At 43.2% G+C, this 22341-nt stretch overlaps 6 protein-coding genes across 6 annotated transcripts; 3 read left to right on the top strand and 3 right to left on the bottom strand.

Annotated features, from left to right (window-relative positions):
• Positions 1-292: 292 nt before the first annotated feature.
• EAF01_004826 (uncharacterized protein) lies at positions 293-3189 on the bottom strand (the record flags this gene model as incomplete). Its single annotated transcript, XM_038913080.1, has 8 exons — positions 293-844; positions 894-1013; positions 1065-1330; positions 1381-2604; positions 2658-2789; positions 2853-2916; positions 2970-3044; positions 3100-3189. 8 exons carry the CDS (start codon positions 3187-3189, stop codon positions 293-295), a joined length of 2523 nt encoding a protein of 840 aa, XP_038771166.1.
• A 1156-nt stretch (positions 3190-4345) lies between these two features.
• On the bottom strand, positions 4346-5934 carry EAF01_004825 (uncharacterized protein). The gene is made up of 3 exons (XM_038913079.1): positions 5567-5934; positions 5425-5508; positions 4346-5372 (listed from the first exon to the last, which is right to left on the bottom strand). Exons 1-3 carry the CDS (start codon positions 5642-5644, stop codon positions 4839-4841), a joined length of 696 nt encoding a protein of 231 aa, XP_038771165.1. The 5' UTR covers positions 5645-5934; the 3' UTR covers positions 4346-4838.
• A 1062-nt stretch (positions 5935-6996) lies between these two features.
• EAF01_004824 (uncharacterized protein) lies at positions 6997-9704 on the bottom strand. The gene is made up of 2 exons (XM_038913078.1): positions 9576-9704; positions 6997-9514 (listed from the first exon to the last, which is right to left on the bottom strand). Exons 1-2 carry the CDS (start codon positions 9622-9624, stop codon positions 7386-7388), a joined length of 2178 nt encoding a protein of 725 aa, XP_038771164.1. The 5' UTR covers positions 9625-9704; the 3' UTR covers positions 6997-7385.
• Positions 9705-10002: 298 nt separating this feature from the next.
• Positions 10003-13722, top strand: EAF01_004823 (uncharacterized protein; the record flags this gene model as incomplete). Its single annotated transcript, XM_038913077.1, has 5 exons — positions 10003-11681; positions 11734-11844; positions 12066-12117; positions 12240-12332; positions 12385-13722. 5 exons carry the CDS (start codon positions 10003-10005, stop codon positions 13720-13722), a joined length of 3273 nt encoding a protein of 1090 aa, XP_038771163.1.
• A 2059-nt stretch (positions 13723-15781) lies between these two features.
• Positions 15782-19517, top strand: EAF01_004822 (uncharacterized protein; the record flags this gene model as incomplete). Its single annotated transcript, XM_038913076.1, has 6 exons — positions 15782-16262; positions 16342-17052; positions 17136-17317; positions 17380-18433; positions 18490-19145; positions 19236-19517. 6 exons carry the CDS (start codon positions 15782-15784, stop codon positions 19515-19517), a joined length of 3366 nt encoding a protein of 1121 aa, XP_038771162.1.
• An 869-nt stretch (positions 19518-20386) lies between these two features.
• On the top strand, positions 20387-21984 carry EAF01_004821 (uncharacterized protein; the record flags this gene model as incomplete). The annotated part of the gene is made up of 3 exons (XM_038913075.1): positions 20387-20396; positions 20512-21856; positions 21909-21984. The coding sequence occupies 3 exons, from the start codon at positions 20387-20389 to the stop codon at positions 21982-21984; spliced, it is 1431 nt and encodes a 476-aa protein (XP_038771161.1).
• Between the last annotated feature and the right edge of the window lie 357 nt (positions 21985-22341).

Raw genomic sequence — 22341 nt, 5'->3', positions numbered from 1 at the left:
TATCTAGTAGTCCGCATTATATATTTTCACACTTGGCAAGGAGATCCGTTGCACAGATATTTTAAAATTTATAATTGTTTCAATTAGGTATCCTACAAACATCTCTAGTGTACTGAATTTGTGATCCCTACCTGGTGTATCATGCATCATGCTTAAAATCTCTCATGTCTCCAGTGTATTGTGCTTCTCGATATGTTCTTACAAGATGAGAATGTGCACTTCAAAATGTCATCCATCCATCTTGGTTTGTTGACTGCAAGAAACCAAGAATATCATCTAGCCACAACCAAACCTACTCAAAAAATTCAACTCGTTTGACCGTAGTGCCGTCATCTTTCTGACGAGTAGGCAGCGTGAGGTCTTCTTCCTCAGGTTGCATATCATCAGTCTCGATATCCCCAATCTCCATGCTATCATTAATCACACCTTTCTCAACAGAGTTGCCAGTGAAGTTTTGTAACATGCCGCTACCACTACGTTCTTGCATTTCTTGTGGTGTGTCATTGGGAAATGGATCGACACCCACAATCATTGGATCACTTAGAGCGTAACGAGTTTGTAGAGCCTCCGATTGGGACATCGCCCACGAAGCGTCAGTGTACGAGGGTTCATTTTTGACTCCATTCTGTTCGTCGTTCATCGAAGTGTTTGAATTTCTAGAAGTGTTTGAAGAGGATCCGACTCCATTCCATTCGTCATTGTAGGCTGAGGTAGAGGTATTCTGCCCACGCTTGCGCTTTCCTGGAGATCTTGGTGAATGTTGTGATTCGTCGGGGGAATTCACTGGAGGTTGAGACTTGGGGAATTCCTTTTTAAAAGCGGCATTATCATTATAAATGAAGGTCTAGATATTGTTAGTAAGAATATCAGGGCGGAGAAAGGAACGATCATACTTCAAGTTGTGGAGGTGTTGATCGCGTAGCCGTCTCCATTGCCTCGTCAGAAGCATAAACTAGAATTGCCGTCTCGTTCTGAATTTTGATATCCTCCAAAACTTTCTCCAAGGTGGTTTTCTATTGTTTTGTTAATGAATTTTCGCAAGTTGAATTTCTCATAATACTCACTTCCACTGTTATTGAAGGGGGAGAAGAGGTACTAAAGTGCATTCTCCACCACTGACCATCACTAGGAGGAATACGCTCTTCTTCATTGGCGGCGAAATCAATGAGGTCCGGTGCTATACGGGTGCAAACATATGTCGTCTCTTTAGTCAAGCTTACGCCACGAAGAGTGTATCTGTGCAATATCCGAGAAGACTTGGCGGGGTCTGTATACAACTTCGAAAGCTCTCTCCATGCTTTTTTGGCTTTTTCTCTTTCATCTTGTAGTTCTAAAGATGCTGTTAGTCGGATAATCATTGTCCATTCTTTGTGAGCTTACTCTTCAGCTTTGCATTTACGTTATCCATCAGCTTTTTGATTCCTTTAGATAAATCTGCACTCTTTGGTCCGCCCATAGGCATCTCAGAGGTAAGATCGCCCATACTCTTGTTGCTGGGTGGAAGCTCACTCTGATCATGATTGAGTGACAATTTCATAACATCTTCGACGAGAAGTGTTTTTCCATTGTGAGTGGTCCATTTTAATTGCCTCTCTTGTCGAGAAATCTCCTGAATTTTTAACTGCAAATTATGCTTTTCTGTACGCATAGCTAATGTATCTTCAGATACGAACTGCAGATATCTATCAGGATACCATACTACTGGCACTTCAATTGCTTTCTGATCATTCTGTTTATCACCTTTGATTCTGAAAGAAATGACGTCGCCGAGATGATTCAAGAAGGGCCAATTTTTGAGAGTCAGAGGACAACCATCCCATAGAGCTCCATCTGCAAGATCATAAAGATTCTCGACAAGAGAATCTTTTGTGGGAAGATGAAGGTCGAATATAGCAAATATAGTATTTCCATCAGAGTCGGGATCTGGAGCATGAGTAGCTGAAGAAAAGATGTGTTTTAATGGTGCCTTGCCCTGCATCAAATTCTTAAAACACAGGAAAAAATCAGTCTCAACATCATTTCCAGCGTTTTGTTGCATATATGGAAGGTCGGTAATGACATCCACAGAGCCGTAGCTTCGCGTTGTCTTGTCTAAGAAAGCCATGACTTTCTGGAGCTCCTGGCCGAATCGTCGATCGTCAGCTACGAAGTTGGGGTCTTCCTGCAACGATGCGATCGGGTGATCTATTGGTCTGCCGCTCCACCAACCAGCCTCGTATGGATAGTAGGTCTCGACGTTGTCTCTTCTGAGGAATACCTCACGGGCGATGGGAATGTTATAATAGATGGTAAGAAGAGCACCTAGTCTATGTGCGTCTCCAGAAGGCTTAAGAAAGGCGGGTGTGGTAGGTCTTCGGTCTTCCCAGATTCGCACGCGATCCCAAGGTTCTGGGTCTTCATAGATTTCCTTGACAGTTGATATAGGAACCATGGCCCAATTATCTCCATAGTCAGATCTTGTAGCAGGACCAAAGTATGGTTTATCTGTTCCCACAATGCCAGATTCTTGTGGGGGCAAACTAGAGTCTGCCATAGAAGCAGCAAGTGCCTGCTGGAGTTCTTTATCATCATTGTCGACATATTGGGTAAAGGCAGTGGTAGAATCTGCCGAACCGTGTGTTAGAATGTGCGAACCGGAAGCATGAAAGAGGACATACCATTAGTCGTGAGATCCACAGCTTTGCTCAGAGGCGACTTATTGTTACTAGTTCTAGATGGTGGTCTAGAGGGTGCCGCACTTTCGAAATGAGCATAGGCAGGAAATTCATCTGGACCTTGGACTGCGAAAGCTGCAGCAGGAAAAAAAATTAGCAAGAGTCTTCAGATATTTGATTCAAAATAAAAGAACACACAAATACCATGTTGCGCACCACCTCCATCACGATCTCTATTGAATTGGCTATCATCCCAAGTGTACTGCCATCATCAAGTCAGTGACCTAATACCACATCGTGCGATTTCATACTGACTCGATTAGGGTTTCTTCCAAGATCAATATCATCATAGTACTCGTTGATTGCTTGCTGAACATTATTATTGTTGCCCTGTCTATATCAGCATTGGACTTTGGGAGAAATTATTTAGCTGGAATAACCCCACCTTCAATCTCAAGATAGCCTCTTGTCGGTTTGTCTGTCCAGTCATATCCAGGAAGGATTGCACATCTTGAGCAGCTGGTTGCGCTGCCATGATCGCGGTGGTAGGTGGTAGCAAGCTTCAAATTGCTCTCGACTTATGACCTTTGCAGCTATATTAGATTCTTGAAGGTTCTGGTTTCTCCCCAGGTCATAAAGCAAAAGCAAAGGAAGCAAGAACAGGTAAATCAAAGAGAAGATTGAATAGATCAGCTGAACTGCCAATATGACAGAAAGGGTACAATTACCAGTAGACTCTAGGGTAGTTTACTAAAGAAGGTTGATAAAACAAGATGGGAATTGTTTGATGGGCGAGATCCGGGGATGTTAGGGCTGGGGAGCATAGAAGTCCGAGCTTCATATCAACCCCACCAGGACCACCACACCTTCATTTCGAAGAAATATTACGCAGTAGATCATACTAAGCCCAACCTGGAAGTGAAGAGTAGGGGTAGAGCTCATTCACTACGGAGAGAAGAGGTTGTTTCTCAAGAGACCTCATAACAACCTCATCTCTGAGCTGGAGGGCAATCTACTAATCACAATACACAAGTTTCACATAACCTTTCGTTGAATACTACCTAAGTATATATCAAGGAAAAACAGCCTTATGGCAAGACTGAACAACAGATCAAGATGCTTGTCCAGTTCTCACGAACCATCAAAGAGTAGTGATAGTATAAAGAATGGTTCGACTATCTACCCGACTCTATAGAAAAGTGAATCACGTCAAGTTGTAAAGTAAACAGATGGAACCATCGTGCTAGTTATTCCAAACACAAACTATAGAAACTTGCATAGTCATGCTGTTATTAATAAGAGAGCCTTAGAGAAACCTAGAGATCCTCACTAACAAGATTAGTGTGTGCATTAGCTATAGATCAACACTAGATTGGAATCTATGACATAGTCCTGTTTCTAAAGGGTTCCCTCAGTGTATTGTTCTACTTCCATATCCCGTTCCGATCAAATCGTCTCGAGTCTAGAGAAGTCCACTAACCAAATCCATTTCCCTAAGAGATTAGAGGCGTATTGAGTAGAAAACACACAGAGGAATCTCGTCAAAGTACCTATATATAACAGTATTCTCATTAGTGTACCGCTTATTGTGGATGCGCTACACGCATCGTTTCAGAGCTCTTAGATATATATGTTTGGGAATGGAAGTGCAGACATAAAGCTTTGAAACATTTCAAAGGGGGATGATTGGAATCGCTCTGTATCGGTGGACCTCACGCCGCCATAGGCAGGAAAAAGTTGTCATCTCAAGTGCGAGCAGTATGAACTATCAACACCATTTATTGCAAACTTATCTTGTATTGAAGTATTCCTATTCATAACCTACAACTATTTACCCTATTTCACTGCCTACTGCAAAAGCCATAGACAAATCATGCCCTTCAAATACGTAACACCCAATCCATATTCCCCCATAATCTAAAAGCGCTAAGATCCCTAAATGTGAAAAGCATGTTATACGTACGCCTAAAATGCAAATATACATGCATTTTCCGTTGCGCCTACCATGTAAACCGAGCAGACCGCCGCTGTGCTATGCATTGTAAAGTAAATTAAATGACCCTCCCTCTATCGCAAGTTGTGACCATGTGCAATTTTGACGAAGTAGTCGGTATCGAGAGCATTTGGGAAGTTTGAGAGAAGCAATGAGCTTCAAGAATGAGTCAGACTTGATAGCTCTCCTCCTCAATCTTCCATGTCTTCATCGTCCTCTTCTTGTTCCTCGCCATCCTCTTCCTCTTCGTCTTCGTTCTCCATGTCTGCGTCGGAACTATCGCTGGCGCCAAAGTCGTCCTCTTCATCACTCTCAGCCCAAAACGCATCGTCGTCTACAAGTTTCGCAGGAGGGGCAGTTTCCAGTGTTTTCGGCATCTCAAATCCGGCCGGTATATCCTGTTTCGAAGCAGCAACAGCCTCCTTAGCTTTCTCGTTATATTTTTCTCTAGAATCACGGTACATAACTCCAGCATCGACATTGGCGGGAGAATTGATCTCGGGATCATCAAGGAGCAGAAGGATGGAACGCAAGACGGATTCAACACCTTGTAGAGGTGACCAACGTTCACTAGCAGATTCTCCGGATTGCTCGTCTTCTCCAGGTGGGTGCAAGATTGAGATACATAATTTACCATCGGGATAGATATTAGGGTGTTGAATTGGTCGGAGGAACTTGAAGGTAGGAGGGCTGTAAGGATAATTGTCGGTGAAAGTCATTTCGGCCTGCGGTTGAAAATCAGCGGCTGTAGAACACAACAAAACAAAGAATTCTCACCTTAAAGTAAGCACCGTTGAAAGCACTCTCATCGTTAACAACCATCAAACCGACTTGCCATTTAAAGAGGGAGTCTTCATTCATCTGTGCAATAAGATTAGTGAGTTTCGAGAAGAGCAGCCATTATGCAAGAATCTCCTACCTCGATATTGACCCATTTCTCTTTGGCCAGTCCCTTGTACTCGGACATCAAACGATTTTTGGCGGCAACGGCAGACATTTTGATGATGTTCTTTATTGTGCACCCTCAAATGGTATTGATAGAAATTGAGATGTAAATTTTTGTAAAGTGCTTGGGAGTCGAGACAGGTTTAATTAGTGTGGTGGTTATAGTAGGATGATTTGAACTAGAAACAACTCGAGTAAGACTGAATGAATGTGAATGAATGATGGAGATGAGGTTGTTTAAGAGTGGATGACCAACAAGGTTGGGTGTCGAAAGTGAGACCTTGTAGAATGTCGGAGTGTAGAGTGTAGAGTGTAGAGTGTAGAGTGTAGAGTGTAGAGTGTAGAGTGTATAGTGTAGAGTGTAGAGTGTAGAGTGTAGAGTGTAGAGTATTGAGTATTGAGTAGTCAGGATTCAGGAGTTCAGGAGTCAGGGGGGATTTATAGATTGAGCTGGAAGAGTAGAGAGGCTTTTGCAAGTATCCTCGAAGAGAAAAGAGATGGTAGAAAGTCGAGGGTTATGTATTGTTTTGTGAGAGCTTAAAATACCTAGTGTAAGACTTTAAAATAGTTAAGGACTAGTGAAGGACTAATAAAGTTTCGCTGGCTGATTTGCCCAAGGTACGGTGCGCTACTACTCCATACATACTAGTACTCTGCAGAATGTTTGCTACGGTATTTTTCGGACACCAGCGACTCGCCTTCAGAGCGCAAGGATTATGTATGACAAAATGACAAAATGTGTGTGAATCAGTGAGTACCCCAAAATGGTTTGAAGCTTTGGATTCTTGCGGATTCCAAGAAGTGTCAGGATAAAGTCGAGTGAGCATCTTGCGCTTACCTCCCCCCCCAAAAATAGTTAAAACCCGAGTCGCATGATTTTAGTGATTTCAATACTGAGGCATGGCATACTTCGTACGGAGTGCAGAATCACCAACAGTAGCTAGCCACTTGTCTGCCGGACTGATGCCGTATCATCCAACTCCAAGTGGTGATTTTCGGATTCGTTCAGCAGTACGATATGTGTCCTACCTATGGTAAACTTATCAATACAAACAAGTACGTACCAACTCGAGGTTTCAAGTATCTATGTTGGCAGTTCCCATTTTTATGCCGTGTCATGAACGGAGCCACCGAGAGGCGAGGGGCACGGAGTAGATTTCACGATAAGCAATCAATACCTACCTAGTAATCACAAGGACCTAAGTGGCGCTAACAATGATAATAAGTGGAATACGATCGAAATCTTCGACATCTGCCGAATTGCGGGTACGATGTCGTATGTCGATTAAAAGACGACTCCAACCAAAAGTTTAGATTTATCTATCACTGATTTCACTTCCAAAATTGCACTATTACATACACACTTCACGTGCAGTGGTCGGCATAATGTTGAAGTGTAGCCACTGTAAGCGAATATACCCCTTTTATACTATATTCCTATTCTATTCCTAATAACAACATCACTACTCGATTTGCTGAACATTGTGCAAATATTGAACTCCTAATAGCTTGGCAACAGACATTCATGGTTCCAGTTGAGTCTAGAGATGTGGATTACAAACTTTCACATCTTTTTTGAAGTCATTTCATGATAAAAGTGCGACGGATTGATGCGAAAAGTGAAAAATATATAACGAGGTACCAAGGTACAAATTTTGCTAATACAATATAACGCCGTCCTGTTGGTATTGCCATTAATAAACGCCGAGAATTATCCTTTACATGAATTCCAGTAGAATCAGTATTCCACTTCCAAAATTTGTAATGTGACCAACGCTCAAGTCAGACTGGAATTATCGAATGCTGTTCGTCCCTAATGCTTGAGCTTTTCTTTTCTCCGCATTCTTTTGGGCTAGCCTCGCTTTGGCAGCTGCAACTCTATCTGGAGGCAAGGCACACTTTGATGGACTGGACCTTCGGCTCGATGCAATAGTGGTCGGACGAGATACCCCATGTTCATTGTTTGACTTCAACTGGTCAACGGCTCTAGATCGAGATACTGTAGCTATAGGAGGACTTGAGGGAATGTTATATATCTTTGGTCTAGGGCTGTCTAGACACCTCTCGCGACTAGTTCGTGCACGAAGAGGAGGCAATGATGGATCTTCGGCTTGCAAGTTCACATTTGGTGAATCGAGGGAGAGATCCGCATATCGATTGGCGAGAGGAGTATAATCAACCTTCTTCGATTTCTGGAAAGCGTATTGCTCCATAGATGCAAGATTAGTAATCTCAGACAAGGCTGTATGTGACGATCGTTGTGTGATATCAGTGGGTGCTCCAAGATGTGCAGGTTTAGATGAGGCAACTGTTTTGGATGGCCGTGCAATGGAATGATTCAAGACTGGAATATTACTTGTAAAAGCATGCGACTTCTCAGTTGGATGGCTTCTGGTTCGGAACAAATCATAGCCCGATCCTGTTACTTCGTCATAGGTAGAACCACGAACAAGCTCTCTCAATTTGGCTATCTCCTTCTCGTATGCATCGACCATTGTATCGTATTCGATGGACTTGATGTGAAGAGCCTGTTCCAAATCTGTTGTAGTTGTTTGTTCGCCCTTCAATGATGCGATTTCTTTCTTAAGTTCCACTACTTGATCATGACGCTTTCTCAAAAGCTGCTCTGCGTCGCGTCTTGAACTCTTTGCCGTTTGCTTCATGTGATCGTAATCTTTTTGAAGAGCCTTTAAGCGATCCTCTTTCTTCTGGCGTTGTCCTTCTACGAGCTTTAAACGCTTCTCCCAGCTTTCTGTATGCTTCTCGAATCGCAGGTCAGAATGTAGCAAATCTTGTGAAAGCTTGTTGTTTTCTCCTTGAAGCTTAGAAACAGTTCTATCGGCGGTGGCTAAAGCCTGTAAAGCTTGCCCTAATTCATCTTGGATGGAGGCCGTGTCTCTGGGTTCGTTCTTCGCATTCCTCGATTCAGTCTTTGGGACAGCTGCCGCAAGACTTCCATCCCCTTCCATAGCTTTGCGAAATTCTTCGACTTGGACACGATATTGAAAAGCCAAGGCAGTCTGACGAGCAAGTTCTCTCATGAGTGCCGGTGAAGTATCCCCTTTAACTTTCCCATCTGCTGCAATCTGTGACATAAGCTCAGTAATATTGTTTTCCATTGAAGCAACTTTAGCTTGCTCTTCCTTCAGTTTTTCTGCGAGATCGAGAGCTTCTGCATCTTTTTTCTTTGCATAAGACTTTGCGAGCTGCTTGTACCCTACTAGCTTCTTCATCTGAATCTGTGCCTCATCGTGGTACTTTTGAAATTCAGATTTCCAGAATTTGCCAGATTGGGACCGAGGATCGTTGATGTCAATCGTAATATCTGCATCACTGTCGACTCCAGACATTGGTTCTTTCGCTAGCTGTTTATCATTGGATCGCGAGATTTTTGGTTCCTTCGTGTCGTTCCGTGTCTTTACATCCTTTGCCTTGGACAAAGTCGAATTTGGTAATGTTGAAGAGGTTGTGGAAGATTGATTGCGCTTTTTGAATGCACTGTCCGATCCACGAGAGTCTTCTAAAGTCTTCAAAAGCGAGGTCTTTCTGGTTGGCTGAGATAATTCTTCCGGTTGGGCGATCCACGAAGTGAGGGCCTTCCCCGGTGTTGGTGCCCTGCCAACAATTTTCTGTGGCCTGTCCTTTCCTTCATTATCATCAACATCCGATCCGAAAGACACAGTCTTTCTTCGAGTAGCTGCAGTTCCAGGGGTCATTAATATTCCTGGTGGTTTTGTTGGGGAAGCTGATAGATAATGTGGCAGTCGGATATCTCTGTCTGTTATTGGATCGTCCTCCTTCTCAAGTCCATATAGCGTATCGTCTTGAGGAAGGCCAGGTGTACCAAAGAAGGCACTTTTGAGTGCGCGAGCAGCGAAAACCGGGGCTGGAGTCTCCGGTGCATCTACCTCGGGGTCTATGCCTGTGAAGTGTAAGCATTTCACATCTTCTATATACTTAGGTAAGTTGTGATAAGTTTATACCTGCAACGCTCTCAGCACCATCTGGCCGTCCCAACCACCAGTTGAGCATAATTAAAATAGCAGAATGTAAGGAGTGTATAAACAATCACTGCCCATAGATTGTCTACCAATTAATAATTCGAGAAGTTGGTGGTCAAAACTATTGAAGATATCATACTGTACATAAACTTTCTTCAATTACCTAGTGCTTGAACCCTTTTTGTTTACTTACAAGGATTAGATCGGACGCGAATGTGCCAGGCAACCACAACCGCAACCGCGATCCCCCGCGTTTAAGCCTTGCCGATATGGAATTCACTGATGCCCTATACCTCAATTGGGCAATTGACGAACAAGGCTATCTTAAGGTAATAAATTTCTGAATTAGCATATAAATTGTCTCCATTCAAATGCTTGTCCGGATAGACATAGTATCTTCAAACTCGCGATGAAAAGAAAACAACAAGACGAGAAGGAAAGAATAAGAGGCAACAACGACCTTCATGTGAAACGAACACGATCAAGTAATCGAATATCGGCAGAAGTACATTATCAATCCGAGGGCGTTGTTCTTTCAAATAACAATATTACAAGTAAACGAAGTCGATCACCTACAGGGGGAAAAGAGAACATTATCGGCTTAGAAGATTCGAAGGAAGACAGAGAAATCAGTCCAAACAGCGATAATGCTACGCTACCAGAATCGCGGTCGAAGGCTGATGGCTCACCGAGGGGTCCAACCTTAAGCCCACTCAAAGCTCAGAATCAATCGACTCCCAAGTCTTTACGGCATGGCGACAAATTATTCGCAACGCCTATCAAAGTCAAAGGTATAACTGGGACAGATGAAACTCCACGCCTTCGACGCAACATTGATCGATCGGCCAGAAGGAAGAGTACTAGAACCCTCATTGAACGTACCGTATTAGGCCTCAATAGCGACAACGATGACGAAGAGGAGGACATTGCGAACCAGATATATGACTCAGACGAAGATGGTGAAGTTGAAATAGGCAACGACGATACAATTCAAGTATCTGAAGAGCTACACGAACCATCTACTCCTTCCAAGCATAGACGAGGGCAATTAAAGGGGACAAAGGCTCGGCAAAGATCATTGACACCACCTCAGGATCTTACCCCTCACGAATTATACTTCTCTCAAAATAGGCCTGGGAGGTCCAAAACTGCGAATTCTAATCTATCTTCTTTGGCGTTACTCGATCACGAAGAATATTTTAGTCTTGCCCGGAACTACAAAGACCAGCACGAAGACGATATGAACTTTTTACAAGATGTGCATGCCAAATCTTTCAACCAATGGCAATTTGAGCTCGGTCAGGACTTCAATATCTGTGTTTATGGTTGGGGTTCAAAAAGGTCTCTTCTTCTCAAATTTGCTGAATATATCTACAACACAATGACTGATTATTCCCGGGAGAGAATAGTTGTAGTGAATGGCTATGTGCAAAACCTCACAATTCGAGAGCTTTTGAATACTATAGCCTGTTCTATCTCTGGTCATGGCACGAAAATAGGTTCACAACCCGCAGAAATGCTTGAAAACCTCACGAATATACTTGATGAAGACAAAACTCAACATGTGACTCTGATAATCCATTCTCTTGATGGATCCGCTCTTCGTCGCCCTACATCCCAAACAATACTCTCACGCTTGAGTTCACACCCACAGGTACATCTGGTTGTGTCTGTAGATCACCCTTCCTTCCATTTGCTGTGGGATAGTTCGCTTCGCTCAGCTTTCAACTTTATATTTCACGATTGTACAACCTTTCTACCTTACACAGTAGAAGTCGATGTTGTAGATGAAGTACACGAACTTCTGGGGAGAAGCGGACGCAAAGTAGGGGGCAAAGGCGGTGTGAGCTTTGTGCTCAAGAGTTTGCCTGAAAATGCAAAGAATCTTTTCAGAGTCTTGGTAGGGGAACAACTTGCAACTATGGATGAAAACCTCGTAGGTGAGCATAATGATGACGATGAAGATGGCGCGCAGGGAGTTTCTAGTAGGAAGAATGAGCCTGGTGTCGAATACCGGGTGCTATACCAGAAAGCTGTTGAGGAGTTCATTTGTAGTAATGAAATGAATTTCAGAACTTTGTTGAAAGAGTAAGTTTATATTTGTCGCATCGATATCTGATGATAGCTAATCCTTGCTTAGGTTTCATGATCATCAAATGATAGAGAGTCGAAAAGATGCTCTGGGGACAGAAGTGCTATTTGTACCTTTTAGAAAGGAGGAATTAGAAAACATTCTTGAGGATATTGTATCGTAAGGGATTTTCAGCTGTTAGATATTCTTAGCGAGGTGTTCAGGACTGCATATTGAGCATTGACAGGTATGACATGGGAGGGCCTTTTGATAATTAATCAAATTAATTCATATTAAATTATCTCACCATCCCTTTACAATTTTCGGTTTTCTGACAGCTGCCTATGCATATGGCAGCTATGACAGCTCCAGATGAGCATCTTGGTTCTCACAACTTTCAGGTCCGATACCCAGGTACTTCAAAAGACTCTTGGCCGGCAATTGGTTTTGAGTGTGAGTGTAGCCTTGCAGGCTAGGCTGACAAGGCTAGCCCCACTAATAAGAATACCAAATTATTTTAACTATGCCCAATGCCGTCACTCAATTAAGTCCTTCTAATGTTACATCAAATACAGAACAAATATAGGAAGCTATTGACAATGGCTCGTGCAGTTCCTAAGAATCCTTTGATATTTGTTCTTGGTGCGACTGGTACTGGAAAATCACAAGTGGGTCTAGAAGTCTGTCATTGTGAACGAGGGCTGATTAATTATTCTACAGTTGGCTATCGACCTCGCAAAACGATTTAATGGCGAAATAATAAATGGCGATGCTGTGCAAATGTACGAAGGCTTGCCTATCATTACAAACAAGGTCACTATCGAAGAACAAAATGGTATCCCACATCACTTGCTAGGATTTATTCCCCTGGATGCGGAAACATGGACGGTAGGGACATTCAAGGATCGAGCAAGCAAGATAATCCAAGAAATTCGATCCAGGGGGCGGATACCCATTGTAGTAGGTGGAACGCATTACTATACACAGTCTCTTCTATTTGAACATGAGCTCGTTTCCTCCGGGAAAGGTTCTGGGGAAGGGCCGGATAATGAACAACTCTCCATAGACGAAATATCCAAACGATTCCCAATACTCGATGCACCCACAGAACAAATACTGGATCGATTGAAGGAAGTTGATCCCACCATGGCTGCGCAGTGGCATCCCAATGACCGGCGCAAAATTCAAACATCGCTGCAAATATTCTTAACAAGTGGAAAGAGAGCCTCCGATATCTATAAGGAGCAGAGAGAGGCAAAAGCCATGGCCCAGGCAACCTCGGACGGGAAATCAGATCATCCAGGCACATTCAACATAGGCTCACCACTGCTATTTTGGGTTCATGCGAAATCAGACATTCTCAAATCGAGGCTTGACAAAAGAGTCGATAAGATGATTGATGTTGGCCTATTGGATGAAGTCAAGTCTATGGAGACAATTCGCCAAGAATATATTCGTGGTGGTGCTGATCTTGATCTTTCTCGTGGAATATGGGCCTCTATCGGCTGGAAGGAATTTGAGCTGTACCTACGCGCCCTTGAGCAGGAGGACAGAGATCCAAAGAAGCTAGATGCCCTCCGCGATGATTCGCTAGAAAAAATGAAGGCAGCCACCCGACAATATGCGAAAAGACAAATTCGATGGATTGGTCTGAAATTGATACCAAGTCTTGTTCAAATCAACGCCCTCGATAGATTATATCTTCTCGATGGAACTGATGTATCATCATGGTTAGAGAATGTGTCAGACCCTGCTATTGGTATTACCCAAGAATTCCTTCTAGGCAGCAAGCTGCCATCACCAAGTGGAATGTCAACTCTAGCCGGAGAATTTCTAAATCCCGAAAAGCCCTTGCAACATTCCCAGAGCAAAGCCCGTTGGGTGCCGCAGAGGTGTGAAACATGTCACATCGTCGTTATGACAGAAGCTCAATGGCAAGCGCATTCTACAACCCGCGCACATCGACGAATGGTAAAGAAGTTGCAGAAAAATGGGGTTAATGGTAGGTCCTATCACGATAGCGAAAGGGGTGGTAGCACATCATCATTTACAACTTGAGAGCCACCAATGCTATGCCCACAGACATAAATGACACAAATCTCCAACCCCACGCCAGACCAACAGAAAAGATTTGGTAGCTTTCAGAACTCGTGATAATTCTTTGGTAACATGACCATCATCAAAATTGTAGCCAAGATCCAGCCTTACGAAAAATCGACGAGAACGAAACCAAGAGTAACTTGACATCTTACGCGAGGCTGTTAGTAAGACTCCTGGTTGTACTTGATGTTGTACATCAGAACGGAGATTAGGAATTACTACAAACGTAGAATTTCTCACGCTGGCTGTATCTGGAGTGGTAGTACTTTGTGGAGCGCTTTGTGTGTACACGCGAGAACGAACTCACACCAGAAGCTTTCAACAACTTGTGCTGGCCTATATCTTTGAGTTCAATGGGTTCGTCGAAAACGCTTGAGATGCCAAAAGTTGATAAGATGGAGAGTATGAGATATGGCCCAACAAAAAACGAAACTTTTTTCAAAAAAGAGACCGTGGGGCGTCTCACTTGTGTTCGTCTTCCAATGTTCTCTCAGCTAAATATTTCGACTTCTACGTCCCGAGTCTTATTTATTAAGGCCAATCTATCTAATAATCCGATAACGAAAGTTTGACTATTTGATTTGTCAATTCACGGAGGCTTCGCTAGCATGGGGAAATTTACGACTTGTTAGATGTGGGAGAAGAGTGCAGTGCTGAAAACGAGGACTACTTATGTACCAAGAACCTAGTACACGGGATGGGATATGTCAACCTGCTTTGCCCTGGATATGGTATTTACAACTTTTTACAGCCACATGGAATTCACCCAGCGACCGTGCCAACCCAGAACCCCAGCAATTCTTAAAACGTGCTCTCTCACAAAGCTTGATTTGGAAGCGAATTACAAGGTCAAGCACTCCGCAAACATCCTTCCTAACAGACTGCTTTTAGATATATCTTCAATGGCTACTACACAACTTGATATATATTTTAGGAACTTGAAATACAAATCTCGGTGTGTCGTCCGACATTAATATTAGCAGTATCCTTTATATCATACAATAAAAGCAACCAATCAGATTTCTCGTGGTATCTATTCAACAATCAATCAATCGAGCAAGGAGGCCCTGTTCGCTCCATGAGGGATTTATTTCCCAGATATCATTTTCGCAGCTAACCTAACGTTGACTGACCAGCGGACTTGGATCGAATTTTCACAACAAAGACCACATTTATAACAATTCAACAACGAATGAATTCAATTTTTGTATGAGCGATTTGATAGAACGTCTAAAATGCAGAGAGTGGCTACCACTTGCATGGGTGGTTTTAATTTTATTACGTTGGTGTCAAAATTGACGGGGCTTCCAGATGCGCCTTGGAGTTACAGATCTACACCAGATTCGGATCTGGCTTCTGGAATGCAAGTGAATTTGTATTATATGTAGGTAGCTGTATGACGGAAACAGCTTGTGCCACTACCCACCTATCCATATCATTCTCATGAGATGCGAAATTGTCCCGCGGGATATATGTTCAATCAGAAAATTTGTATTTGCTACCACGCTTACGCCACAACTTCTGGTAGGACAATTCATTTTTTCTATGTGAAAATTTGGGACAAGGTAGGTCTGTATCCATTGACTATCTTTTTGGAAACAAAAGATAATCTGGCACTACCCCATCTGCTCGCCATATACACTTGAGCTTGTTTGTTGCTGTATCTCCTAAGTCTTTTAGTACTTGTTCTTCAGATCTACTTAAAGTTGTTGTTGGCCTCCCTCACAGTTTCAAATCATTCGAAGTCGTTGGGTTGCTTGACATCCCCAAACCGTTTCTGTTTTTGGTAGCATCAATTTACTTTCACCCTTCTCTCAATATTCCCTTCTTTTCATCGTTGAACGGCCAACAAGTGGTACGACTCCAAGAGCTCTTCTGGTATACAGCTGTATTTCCATACCCACTCAAGTGGCAGTTTCGCATTAGCAAGGCAGTTCTCTAACAAGAACATATCTGCGAAACCTTTGATCAGCTACTTCTCTAAGACTTCCACTTCAATAATTTGACGATCAATAACATGGACGAAAAATCCGCGCCTACCTCACTCGAGGATCGCGAAGACGAAATCTTTCACGTCCAACCTAGACCCGAAGCTCGAATCAGATTCGGCGCACAAGATGAAGAGGCGGGCAGACAGATCAACACGCTCCCTAGAATGACTCGGACAGCCACAAATAACTCGCAGCTATCAACTACAAGCTCAAGGCGCCGCAGAGTCTCTATCGATCCAGCAACTGCTCTGCCAATTACTTACCGCACAGTATCTTTTGCCATTGAAGAAACCAAAGAAAAACAGCGAATCGATGCAGATCGTGCAAAGAAGGGCGCTGCAGGTGAGCTTGGTGATTTGGAGTGGCATACTTTGTCGACAGACGATGTTGTAAATAGGTTAGAGACATCACTTGCTCAAGGTCTCTTGAAAGAACAGGTTGAGGTCAAGACAAAAGAGTTTGGAAAAAACATGCCTTCAAAGCCACCTTCAAACTTGTTCTCCAGGGGTAGGTTTAGTTTCATATCTATTGGCGACTCATCAATGCTCTTTTTTTTGGAACCTTTTCTAATGCTTTTATCGTTTAGTCTTCGGATATCTATTCGGTGGATTTGGATCCGTGTTGCTGATTGGTGGTATTTTGGTCACCATCACCTACGAACCATTAGGAGAACCAAACCCGGCACAGGCTAATCTTGCTCTTGCAATTGTCCTCTATGCGGTCTTTGTCATCCAAGCTGTATTCAACGCATGGCAGGATTGGTCGTCGTCTCGGACGATGGCATCCATCTCCGGTATGCTTCCCGACGACTGCTTTGTCCTACGCAATGGTAATCGCGTAGAACTCGCCGCAGTCGATCTAGTTCCCGGTGACGTACTTTACATAAAGGCCGGTAACAAGCTACCTGCAGATGTTCGGTTCGTTGAAATATCATCTGATGCTAAATTTGATCGCTCCATCTTGACTGGTGAATCACAACCTATTGCCGGTTCAGTTGAAAACACAGATCTCAATTATCTGGAAACGCATAACATTGGTATGCAGGGAACTCATTGCATCTCCGGAAGCGCAATTGGAGTCACTGTGGGCACGGGAGACAAGACGGTCTTCGGAAAGATTGCCAAATTGACCAATACGCCGAAGACAGGTATGACGACACTGCAAAAGGAGATCTTGAGGTTTATAATAATCATTTGTTCTATCATGGTGTTCTTCAACATAGTGGTTATTGTCTGTTGGTCTGCATGGTTACGACATTCTTACCCTGACTGGATTTCTACTGCCGGATTGATTATTGGTATGTAAATTTTCTTTCTCTCACTTGTCTGATCCATCACTGGAAACTATAAAGGATTTTTTGCTAATAGTTTTTTACTGCAGATATTGTGACAGTGGCAGTTGCCTTTATCCCTGAGGGTTTACCCATTGCACTAACCGCTTCCCTGACCATTACGGCGAATATCATGAAGAGCAATCAAGTTTTATGCAAATCCCTAAAGACTGTCGAAACATTGGGAGCTGTATCAGTTATCTGCTCAGATAAGACTGGAACGTTAACAAAGGTAAGATTAGTGGCACTCGTCCTTGATATTCTTAGGGATCTTCTAGCTAATTGTATCCTCAGAACAAGATGTTTGCAACCGAGTGTTCAATCGCAGAAAAAACAATGACACCTACGCAAGCTGTTGAGTTCCAAAATCTCAATGGCAAGACTACTAATTCCGTGGCTCAATTGCGATCCCTGGCAGGTTTATGCAATGCTGGCGAGTTCGATGCTGCTACGCTCAATCTGCCTCTCGCAGAAAAGAAGATTGCAGGAGATGCGACAGATCAGGCAGTTCTTCGACTGTCAGAGACATTTGGAGATGTTCGACAGTTATATACTTTATGGAGGAAGACTTTCGAACTAGCATTCAACAGCAAGAACAAATTCATGATCAGAACTCTAAAGCTATCTGAACCTGAAGGCCTGGAACTTGCAGTATCACCTGAGGAGCTAGCCGAATGGAGAAATGAGGATCTTCTGTTGACTATCAAAGGAGCCCCAGATATTTTAGTGGAGCGCTGTACTAAATACGTTGGTGAAGATGGACATGTATACCCGTTGAACCCGGTGATGAAGGCGTCTATTGAAGAGATAAAGAACAGATGGTCAAGTCAGGGAAAGAGGGTGATTCTACTTGCAAGAAAGGTTCTTCCAGGCCACCAAAAGCAGCACAGACCCGAAAACAACACTTTTGAGGCCGAGATCATGCGACAGGCTGGCAGCGATTTGACTCTAGTGGGACTTGTTGGCATCGTAGACCCTCCTCGAGATGAAATTCTAGAGGTAGTAAAGGTTCTAAGGAGAGCTGGTATCCGAATCTTCATGGTCACTGGTGATTTCAAACTCACAGCTCAAGCTATTGCTATTGAATGTGGCATCATCACTACCCCTTCTGAGATGATTCACGATGTTTCTAAACTCAGCAGAAATGGCATAGAGACCCCAAAAAGCATTTCAAGTGGTGTTGTGTCTGAGAAAGATGTAGACTCCAAACACGGGGATGCGAGGTCGATAGCTCTTAGTGGTCCGGATTTGATGAGTTTGAACGATAATCAATGGGATCAACTTTGTCAGTATGAAGAGATTGTTTTCGCACGTACTACTCCTGAGCAAAAGCTACGCATCGTCAAAGGTATGTTCTAAGAATTTACTCGTGCACTATTTTGCATATGGCTAACAAGAGTACAGAATTCCAAAAACGTGAAAACATTGTAGGTATGACGGGCGACGGAGTCAACGATGCCCCATCTCTCAAGGCCGCCGACATTGGTATCGCTCTCGGAAGTGGCTCAGATATTGCCATTGAGGCTGCCGACATGGTTCTTCTCGATTCTTTCGGTGCCGTTGTCGAAGCCGTCAAATATGGTCGTGTAGTCTTTGACAACCTCAAGAAAACTATTATCTACCTCCTTCCCGCAGGAACCTTTTGCGAATTTCTCCCCATCATTACCAACGTCATTCTAGGTCTTCCTCAAATCCTAAGCTCTTTCCTCATGATTATGATATGTTGTCTCACAGACTGTGCTGGTGCCACAGTTCTTGCTTATGAACAACCGGAAGCCGATGTACTTTTGAGGAAACCAAGAGATGTTAAGAAAGATAAGCTGGTTGATTGGAAATTGTTGTTTCATGCCTACATCTTTCTGGGTGTACAAGAAGCTATTGCGTCATTTGCAATGGCTTACTGGTATTGTGAACGGAGAGGAGTTACATTTTCGATCTTGTGGTTGGGATATGGAAAGTATCCGCCTCATTTAAGTGATGCCTATGTACAGCAGGTGTTGGCTGTGGCGAGTAGTATCTACTTTGTCAATTTGGTTATTATGCAGTGGTTTAATCTGATGGTAAGACGTTTTTCTTCGCTTTGTTGGATTTTGTCCTCAACTCTTCTTATTTAATCTTCTCGATTCCAAGCTAACCAAAAAAAAACCCAGGCAACTCGTACCCGTCGCCTCTCAATTTTCCAACAACCACCTGCATTCAATAAAGCAACACAAAATCTCTGGCTCTTTCCTGCAATACTTTTCGCCCTCGTTGTAATATTCATATTCCTCTACATACCAGGATTGGCTTCTGCAATCAACAGTAGCCCAATTCCAGTGGAGTATTTCTTCTTACCGTTGGCTTTTGGTATGTGGATACTTTTTACGGATGAGGTGAGAAAGTTTTGTGTGAGGAAGTGGCCAGAGGGTTGGTTGGCGAGAATAGCTTGGTAGAGGGGCATAGAAGGGAAGGCAACATTGACGCTTTGGGGGGTAGAGGACAGGAGGTTAGGGTCGATGGGAGCGGTAATGGTAGATGCAAGATGGTTTGGGTTTAGAATGTAGAAATGGGAGGGATTCGATCGAGATTTTGATGGGTGGCACTTGCACTTCTTCGTTACAGATGATGATCATGATTATACCAGAATACTTTTAGATGAATTTATGGCCAATAAAAGCATTGCGATTCACTTTGTATATAGTTGAATGATTAATGCTTTGGTAGCACTCTATACATAGACAGTTCATCTCACCTGAGTTGATAATAAGCCATGTAATTTTTGTGAATTCTTGATCAGAACTTAGATTACTCATATTTGGGTATTGGGAGAGAGTATTCCGTTACTTTTATGAGGACAATGAGTTGCTACTACCATTATCGACGAAAACTCAATGGCTTGCTTAAGGCCGCCAATGAGAGCATCTTTTGTTCCGATTTTTGACGCTGGAGATGTGTCTTGAATAGATATATGACAATACAAATGACCCATACAATGTACAGCAGTATGAACAAATCATAAGAGATCCTTCATAAAAGGGGTACGGACGGACACTAGTGAAGCTCTACCATTTGCTGACTCATCCCCATGCACCCAAAGGCCACATCTTTACATTAAGGCACCAGTCCCAAAGTTTACTAGTGCCACCACCTGGAATTAACCCCAAGCTTGGAGATCTGTTCGGATTATTATTCCTGTCAACACTTCACAATCTGCGACATTTATTCAAATAGCAGAGCACAGTGCCAACGTGCCATCCTTTAACTCTTCTTCTTATTCTTCCTTTTCCACTTCTGTGAGGTTTTGAGATATTAAACCGCCAAGATGAGTGGCCGTAAGTTATTTCTATCATTCCTTCACAGCTCATCGTCATAAGTGTGGATGAACTTCTAAAACTTCAAATTTCTTCCCGCAATCAATTGCGAAATACTGACAATGTATCCTTATAGTTCGATTCCTCGATCTCATCAAACCCTTCTCGCCGTTCCTCCCTGAGGTTCAGCAACCCGAGACAAAGGTCCCATTCAACCAAAAGTTGATGTGGACGGGTTTGACATTATTGATATTCTTGGTTATGAGCCAAATGCCATTGTATGGTATTGTGTCCTCAGATACCTCCGATCCTTTATACTGGTTGAGAATGATGTTGGCAAGTAACAGAGGTACCTTGATGGAATTGGGTATTACACCCATTATCTCCTCCGGAATGGTTTTCCAACTTCTTGCTGGTACCCATTTGATTGATGTTGATCTTGACTTGAAGGCTGATCGCGAGTTGTATCAAACCGCGCAAAAGCTCTTCGCTATTATCTTGTCAATGGGTCAAGCTACTGTTTATGTTTTCACTGGATTGTACGGTCAACCATCTGATCTCGGTGCTGGTGTCGTCTGCCTTCTCATCCTTCAATTGGTTGTTGCTGGTTTGATTGTCATTCTCCTCGATGAGCTCCTCCAAAAGGGATACGGTCTTGGAAGTGGTATCTCCCTCTTCATCGCTACCAACATCTGCGAGTCCATCATCTGGAAAGCATTCTCTCCCACTACCATCAACACTGGTCGTGGCCCAGAATTCGAAGGTGCCGTTATCGCACTCTTCCACTTGCTTTTGACATGGCCAAACAAGCAACGTGCTCTCCAAGAGGCTTTCTATAGACAACAACTCCCCAACATCATGAACCTTTTGGCTACCATCGTCGTTTTCGCAACTGTTATCTACCTCCAGGGTTTCCGCGTTGAGATCCCAGTCAAATCTTCCCGTCAACGTGGTGCTCGTGGTTCTTACCCAGTTCGTCTTTTCTACACTTCCAACATGCCAATTATGCTTCAATCCGCTCTCTCTTCCAACGTCTTCCTCATCTCCCAGATGTTGTACTCCCGCTTTTCTGAGAACTTGCTTGTCCAACTTTTCGGTGTTTGGGAGGCGAAGGAGGGTTCAGCACAACTTTTCGCCACTTCCGGTATTGCATACTACATGTCCCCACCTTTGAACTTCACCGATGCTCTTCTCGACCCAATCCACACTGCCGTCTACATTGTTTACATGCTTGTCGCATGTGCTATCTTCTCCAAGACCTGGATTGAGGTTTCCGGTTCCGGCCCAAGAGACGTTGCTAAGCAACTCAAGGATCAAGGACTTGTCATGGCTGGTCACAGAGAACAAAGCATGTACAAGGAGTTGAAGCGCATTATTCCTACTGCTGCCGCATTTGGTGGTGCCTGTATTGGTGCCCTCTCTGTTGGCAGTGATTTGATGGGAGCTCTCGGCTCTGGTACTGGTATTTTGTTGGCTGTCACGTAAGTCTATTCATTTCAATATTCCAAATACAAATAACTAACACTTTTCTAGTATCATCTACGGATACTTTGAGATCGCTGCAAAGGAAGGTGATATGGCCGGAATGAAGGGCATGATCATGGGATAAGGAAATCCCTTTTCATATCTTTCAAATTTCTTCTTGTGTGCTTGATTACATAAAAGAAAAGCAAAATGATTTAGGATTGGTGGTTGTTAGGAAAATTGGGACGGATTTCGGAGATCGAAGATGTGTAGATGAAGGAGACAATATCATTTTATCTACATACAGACTATGATCTTTGTGTAATGTAACAACAGGTGCGGATAGGTTGGGGATGGGGATGGGTGTACTTTTTGGGACTGCATTGCATGAATTCTGATGGTAGCATGAGATATAAAAAGCAGGCACTTATTGTACAATTTGTAAAGAAATGTTTGATAATGAACGAGTTTGTGTTGCGAATGTGATTATATTGTGTGGATA

The sequence above is a fragment of the Botrytis porri genome, assembly GCF_014898465.1.
Source record: "Botrytis porri strain MUCL 3234 chromosome Unknown BPOR_006, whole genome shotgun sequence".
In the NCBI taxonomy this organism is placed as follows: Eukaryota; Fungi; Ascomycota; class Leotiomycetes; order Helotiales; family Sclerotiniaceae; genus Botrytis; species Botrytis porri.
The sequence above is the reverse complement of the archived record's forward strand: the minus strand, read 5'-3'. Positions and strand labels throughout refer to the sequence as shown.

Excerpts from the sequence above, each read along its gene's own strand:
- EAF01_004824 (XM_038913078.1), bottom strand. The coding sequence starts at position 9,624 with ATGCTCAACTGGTGGTTGGGACGGCCAGATGGTGCTGAGAGCGTTGCA. Across the intron at positions 9,515-9,575 it reads TGGTGCTGAGAGCGTTGCAG|GCATAGACCCCGAGGTAGAT; the intron begins GTATAAACTTAT and ends TACACTTCACAG.
- EAF01_004825 (XM_038913079.1), bottom strand. The coding sequence starts at position 5,644 with ATGTCTGCCGTTGCCGCCAAAAATCGTTTGATGTCCGAGTACAAGGGA. Across the intron at positions 5,509-5,566 it reads AGAAATGGGTCAATATCGAG|ATGAATGAAGACTCCCTCTT; the intron begins GTAGGAGATTCT and ends CTTATTGCACAG. Across the intron at positions 5,373-5,424 it reads TCAACGGTGCTTACTTTAAG|GCCGAAATGACTTTCACCGA; the intron begins GTGAGAATTCTT and ends TTTCAACCGCAG.